Consider the following 7135-nt stretch of genomic DNA (forward strand, 5'->3'; position numbering starts at 1 on the left):
GATGGCTTATCTTCAACATTAAGATACTCTGTGTGTGTGTACAGTGTATATTTTTAAGACTCAACACTTGAGATTTGAACAAGCCACTTGATATTGTGTATACCATCATTACTGATATTATTGGTGTCAGTCTGAACAACTAGCAGAGAGACATTCTCTAAAAATATTGAATTTAACTAGGAATAAGCAGAAGCATTACAATGTGGAACATGGGTGCCGTAGTAAACTGTGGTCATATTTGAGGAGACTGGGGCAAGGGGAAACTTTTAAAGGCAAAAGCAATATACACAATTTGTTTTGGAACCAAAAGAACATTAGCTACAGGGGCTTATCACAGAAAGTGATATCAGTTCATCTGTGGAGACAGTGTGTAAGGCAAGCATTCTTGTGCATCGGACTAGCTGTCCTGTGACTCATGTAGCAAGCTGCAGTTTAGAAAGTCCTTGATAAAAGTTCTTGCTACGGGCATACGTGCATAAGAGCCCTTCAGAGAGTCTTTGTAATAATTCTTATGATAGGCATGTGTGCATGAGGCTCTTCCCTTTCTAACCTGACTCTGTTTTGTTTGGGTTTGACACAAGTGATTCCATCTTAATTTTGACAACTTTCACGTTGGTATAGTGAAAAAACTGTTTTTATCCCTTCTCTCATTTCAGACATTTATGTGAGCAGCTTTTTCCCTCGAATGTCAGCCAACTTCACTGTGGAAGAGTGTACTCACTGCCTACTGTTTCACTGTATTAGTTAGGACAGGGTAAAATTCGTTACCAAACAGACCCAGATTTATTTCTTGCTCCTTTAACAGTGCATGCTGGTTCCAGTCATTGTGTGGCTCTCTTCCACAAGTCATTTGGGAAGTCAGGCTGCTTCTGTCTGTGGATCTATCCTCCCCTGGAGGCTTGTGTCCATCTGTCTCCCACAGTGAAAGGAGAAAGACATGGAAGAGAGTGTGTGAAAGATTTTATCACTCAGTCCAGAAAGCATTGTTTTGTTTGTTCCAGAAAAACCTGACTGGCTTACCAGAGAAGTAAGCCTCCACTGATTCATGTTACTACTGAATGAAGTTTCATATACAATACCCTGGGCTCCAGGGCTAACAGAGCACCATTGCAGGGAAAGCCAGGTTTTAGATTGCATTTCTATTCTTACTGTGAATACAGATTTGTATATTCTAGCAGGCAAAACGTCTGTATTTGCATTGAAATCCAGTTCACCATTTAGCTTTTGGACATTATGCTAACTTATAGCTTTATTTTCTTTTATCTTTCTTTTAAGCTTTAATCGACCACTTCTGATGAACTGATCTGTTTTTGTGAAATGGGGATATAATGCAACATAATGACAACAAGGAAAACAATGTACTTAACAAGCAAAAGCAGTAACATGCAAATAGTGTGGAAGTGTATTAGCAAAGAGGACCAGCATCCTGTTAAGTAGCAATTATTGAGACAAATGAAATAAGATAATTTAAGAATATAACAATTCATAACAATGATCAAGAGTTGGTCAAGTGGTCAAGTGGTCTATAAGCAGTCTATAATGCATGGTAGCACTTGCTAAATTGGCTTGTCACACTTCCATAGACTCAGCAAGTAAGGCACCCAAATGAATTTAGATAGTTTATTATTTACACAGACAGCGAAAGAAAGATCAGCATGGTATCAGCTCCCTGTATCCGTAGTCCCATAGCATGACACCAAACAGAGGGACTAGAAGACAGATGTCAGGAATGGTGGGTTGCTCTGTTTTTGGGGAGCAGGGCAGGGTCAGCACATTGCATGAGCCTGAGAGTCAGTGCCCCCTTAAATTTTGTCCACTAGGTGCCTCGTTTGCATCACCCTAGACCCTACCCTTTTAAAGAGCCAACCCTAAACTACTGCCAACTAGTTTTCTAGATCTACACAGAAGCTTGCCCTGAGATGGGGGCACAAGGAAGAAAGTTATGTGTTCAATTGAAACTAGGGACATAGATGAGAAATAGCCTGTAGCAGACTCCTACAAGACAGAGATGAGTGGCTCTACACCATGCTTATCTCCTCTGCTCCAGGAGAAATTTCAGGCCATTGAGAGCTGTGAAGCCACGCCTACTTGGCCTTTATGGAGATGTTTAAAGTTGCTAGGTTGCCATGGCAGAGTTATTCCCCTAGAGACTAATATCTGAAGGAAGATGACTGAAGTTTTTGCTGACTATAGTAAGGGAGAACTATCCTGGCTATGCCCAGTCTCTCCAAGCGGAACAGACTGTTGCTCTTACATAGAGTTTTTGGGTAAGGTGGAATTTAGGGATCAGAAAATTTTTAGAGGCACTAGAGATTGATAGCTCCTATAAGAAGCTGATTGCTCCGATGAGGCTTTGTTGATTTGGGCACTCAGAGGCAGGTGCATTGGACTGTTTGTGATTGGCTGTCATCGATAGGTTGGCTTTGATCACTGAGGCAGCTGTGCTGGCTGGATTTAATGGGTTCTGACTGCTGCTTGTTACCAGTGCTCCAAAACAATCAGTACTTTCCTAGTAGTAGGAACCTGTTTTTATTTTTTCAAGAGGTAAAGGAATATCTATGAAAATAATCCTTAATCATTGTTAAAATTTGTAAGACATCAGTGGACAAAATTATTCCATTGTTTTTTCCTCCGAAACTTACAGAATGCTTTCTCTCCACTAGATGGACTGTGGGGTCCATGAGAAGCCAATTCCACGTAGAAAAACCTTGTGTTAGCCTGAACTTTTGGAGAGAAGAGGCTGGGCCTTGTTTATCTCTACTCTCCAGCCTAGGTCTTGCACGTAATAGGTGCTCAATTCATAGATTGATGGATCATGTATTACAAATCATAATCCTTAGGAATGGCAGAAGAAGGGAAAAGAGGGTCGTGCAGACAAGAAACTCAGCTTTCACTAGCTGCCGTGTGATTGTAGGATAAGTAAAAATGATGTTCCTTAAATATTTGATTGATGTTAGTACATGCTCATTAAGGTGAAATGCATGCTGTGTGTCGTAATCTGTCCCTGTTCTGAGGCTCATGAAGATGAATACTGTGATGAGGACAGCTTGCCCGACTCCGTGAACCAGACTTGTACTCAGAAGCCAGCGCCTCTGGGCTAGCAGGGTTGCAAACCTCGACCTGCCAGCAATTCCATCGTCCTCCCGTTGTACTTTGTGGTGGGAGCAGGAGTGGAGCCAATAAAGAGAAAGAGACGACCGGGGTCTGCGGAGCGCGGGAGTGGGCTCGGGAGAGGCGGGGGCTGCGTGGGAAGCTCGGGCGCGTGCAGCCGCGCGGTGGGCGGCGGCGGGAGGCGGTGCCCCGGCTCACATTGGCCCAGCGGGCGCCCCTCCTCGCGGGGCGGCCCGGCGCTCCTGGAAAGTGGCTTCGCCCTGTGGTGAGAGGCAGAGGCGACTTCGGTGACTGAGGAAACATGGCAGAGTATATTCGGCTGCGCAACTACTTGGCGCTGATCCGCCTCCGAAACCCGCCGGTCAACGCGCTCAGGTAACCGGCTCGGTCGCCTCCAGCCGGGGTACAGCAGGGGCCTTGCCCGCCTGCTGGTCTGGAGGCTTTGACCTTCCCTTGCTGGTTTAAACTAATAAAGACGCTGAAAGATTGAGCAACCGGTTTATGCCAGGGCCTTTTTTTTTTTTTTTTAGCCCAAATTAACTTCGTTAATCTTCGCAGAGAACTCTCATCCCCGTTTTACTAGTAAGGAAACGGAGTGAGACACAGACAGATGGATTCTAAGTAGGGGAGCTGGACTCCAACCGGGTCTGTCGATGGCAACTGCATGGGGAACCCTCTGCTTGTTTGCAGCTTTGTCTGCTTAGGCGGACTTTCTAGTCCAAAGGTCTTAACTTAGTTCAGGGTTGGACCTTGATCTATCCTCACTCCCCAACTTTGAGTCCAGACTGCCCTTACAGTGTGTGGCTAACAGCTTTAGTAATCAGACAATAAAATGGTTGAACATTTTTAAAAGTAAAGTAAGGTCCCCCCTTATACCAGCGCAGTGAGTAAAGGACAATTATGTCCTGGCCCAGAAATGCAAAATTCTGTCTCCTGATCTGTTTAAACCTCAGGGTCTTGGTGCTTCCGTGGCTGACCCATGTCAGAGTAAACCTACTAAGTAACATTTCCTGGAAAACTGCAGTTTATCTTCTTTTATTTCATTGTGGGGTACCTTCCTTGTGCAGTGCACTTGGAACTTTACTTTTAAAAGTGAGATCAATGCCACTTTTTTGAAAATTAATGAAGTTAATTTGGTCTGGTTCTTCCATATCTCTGAAAAAAAGTGTAATTATACATCAGCTTTGCAAAGAGCCACCTATCCACAGGGAGTAGGATTAGTGGAAATTATAATTTACACTTTATACAAAGCATAAATAGATCTTTGGTCAAAATTTCTACCACACACTGCTGGAGCAAAATAGAGACTGGATTGAAGAGATCTGCTAATTTTAATGGAATTTATTTTGTTTTACTGTCATGAGATTTGATTTTATCATTAGTATTAATATTACAGTTCTTATTTTAATATGAACTATTGCATTTAATACAAAAAAGTTGCTGGAATAAAATCACACAAGGATGATATGTCCATTTACTTGCCTTCTCCTGCCCCTCAAAAAGCAAAATATCCATTATATCGGTTTTGACAAAGAAAAATGTAAGTAATGCGATTACATTATCAATTTTGGACTGGTCTGTATACTGATTAGAATTACTAGATATTAAGATTCTGCTATAACCTCTGCACATAATGGGAAATTGTGGCCATCAAGACCTTAGTGGAAAAAGTTCCATAGTCTAATACCCATAGCTACCAATATTTTCCCCTCCGTACTTTACAGGAGAAATGTTGGTATCTACCTCATAAAGTTGTGAGGTTTAAATGAGTTGGAGATTATAAACTGGCATTTAACAGATGTTAGCGGTCATCATTCCTGTTAGTCAGAAGGCCTGTTACAAGCCCCCACCAACAGGCCCTGCTGCTCAGAATCACTTCACCTTTGTCTATAAGATTTTCTCCACCTGGGAATAAACATTTCTCTTCCCTTTAGGTATTATAGAAGTGTACATCCCAGCATGTTCATCAGGTTTAACAGAGTCCCTGATTTTTTTTTCTTCCTACTTTTCTTTCCTTCTTCTCTTCCTTCTTTTTCCCCTCCTGGTTCTTACTTTTTTTTTTTTTTTTGAGACAGAGTCTCACTCTGTTGCCTGGGCTAGAGTGCCGTGGCGTCAGCCTAGCTCACAGCAACCTCAAACTCCTGGGCTCAAGCGATCCTCCTGCCTCAGCCTCCCAAGTAGCTGGGACTACAGGCATGCGCCACCATGCCCGGCTAATTTTTTCTATATATTTTTAGCTGTCCAATTAATTTCTTTCTATTTTTTTCAGTAGAGACAGGGTCTCCCTCTTGCTCAGGCTGGTTTCGAACTCCTGAGCTCAAACAATCCGCCCACCTCGGCCTCCCAGAGAGCTAGGATTACAGGCGTGAGCCACCACACCCGGCCCCTGGTTCTTATTTTATGTGGGAAGTTTCCTCTTCCTAGCTCTCTGAAAGATTCTTATTAGAATTTTTTTCCCCCAAACAAATAGTTTAAATCCTTTATTACCAGTTTAGCCAGCCATGTTTCCTTCCATTCAGAAGAATGCCAACCCTCTTTCTAAGTGTAGGACATGCCTGATTACTAGGCTTGTCTCCTAGAACAATCGCTTTCACACTTTTTCTTTCTTTCTTTTTTTTTGAGACAGCATTTCGATCTTTTGCCCAGGCTGGAGTGCAGTGGCTCAATCATAGCTCACTGCAGCCTTTAACACCTGAGCTCAAGTGATCCTTTTGCCTCAGGCTCCCAAGTAGGAAGGACTACAGGCATGTGCCACCACTCCTGGCTAATTTTTCTTATTTTTTTGTCTCATTATATTTCCCGGGCTGGTCTTGAACTCCTAACCTCAAGCAATCCTCCCGCCTCAGCCTCCCAAAGTGCTGGGGTTATAGAAGTGAGCCATCAGGCCTGGCTTACGCTTTTTCTTTACTGTAATCCACATAGTAAGAAACATCATGTTTTACATAGCAACTCCAGGCGCAAATACATATGAATGCATAACCGAAAGAAAGCTTTGTGAAACAAAACCTATCCTTACATGTTATATTGTTTGATATAGTCTATTTTCTCTTTTCTTCTATTTCTTTGTTTGAAAAAATGCTGGTTGCAAGCCACAAACTTTATTTGATGTCCTTTAGTTTAAAAAAAAAAGCTGTCAAAAAAAGAAAGATCTCCTATGGTCAAAGACTTGGTCAGCACTCATGAAATGTTATCTTTACTCCAGACTCCATTTTTCCATACCTAACGGTATTAAGGAGACAAGATAATTTCTTAACCCCTGTGGCCTTTCCGTTGCTACAGGACTGTGGTTCCTCTCAATCAGCTTGAGTCTAGTAAAGCTTATCTGTTGTAGTGGTTTTTGTTTTTCTTTTTTTCCTGTTTTTGATTTTTGCAAAATTAACAAGAACATAAAAAAGGAGGGGTTGAGAAAATGGGAAAAGCCAATTTCTTCTCCTTAGTGGCACAGATTGAGCTAATTTTGGCTAATTTTGTAGGCATCATTGTCCTAGAAGGAAATATATGACCTTTGGACTTATCAATATTACATAATGCTTCTGAATCTGTGTTTCATTATCAGATTTGGTTTCCAATTAACCAGTCAAAGGCAAGAGGTTTTGTTTGGATTTCATCCTAGGTTAAGAAATGAAAAGTAATTAGGTGAAAGGGAATCATTTACAAGGGCAGGTGTCTCCTTTATTCCCTGAGGTTTTAACTCATTGTTGCTGATCTTAACAATATGGCCTTTATAGAAGTTTATTGTTTGCTTTGTTTTAAGATTTTTTTCACCCTGTATGTTAAAGAACAGAAATTTTACCCAGAATACTCAGAATTCCAAGGTAAAACTGATTGGACTCTCGTTCTATTATTTTTTATTTATTTATTTATTTTTATTTCAGCATATTATGGGGGTACAGATGTTTAGGTTACGTATGTTGCCCTTGCCCCCTCTCCCCCCCTAAGTCTGAGTTTCAAATATGTCCATCTTTTGGGTGGTGCGCATTGCACTCTGTGTATGCAAATACCCGTCCCCTCCTCCCTCCCCCCC

The 7135-nt window shown here is 42.0% G+C and overlaps 1 protein-coding gene across 1 annotated transcript in view; it reads left to right on the top strand.

The window, feature by feature from the left end:
- Positions 1–3348: 3348 nt before the first annotated feature.
- The window catches only part of EHHADH (enoyl-CoA, hydratase/3-hydroxyacyl CoA dehydrogenase), a 74131-nt gene continuing 70344 nt past the window's right edge, over positions 3349–7135 (top strand). Inside the window, exon 1 of the mRNA XM_012641890.1 lies at positions 3349–3486. Within this exon, the coding sequence (XP_012497344.1) occupies positions 3413–3486 (74 nt within the window). The 5' untranslated portion in view covers positions 3349–3412. The remainder of the gene's footprint in view (positions 3487–7135) is intronic.

Source organism: Propithecus coquereli, unplaced genomic scaffold (assembly GCF_000956105.1).
Source record: "Propithecus coquereli isolate 6110/MARCELLA unplaced genomic scaffold, Pcoq_1.0 Scaffold10, whole genome shotgun sequence".
Classification (NCBI taxonomy): domain Eukaryota; kingdom Metazoa; phylum Chordata; class Mammalia; order Primates; family Indriidae; genus Propithecus; species Propithecus coquereli.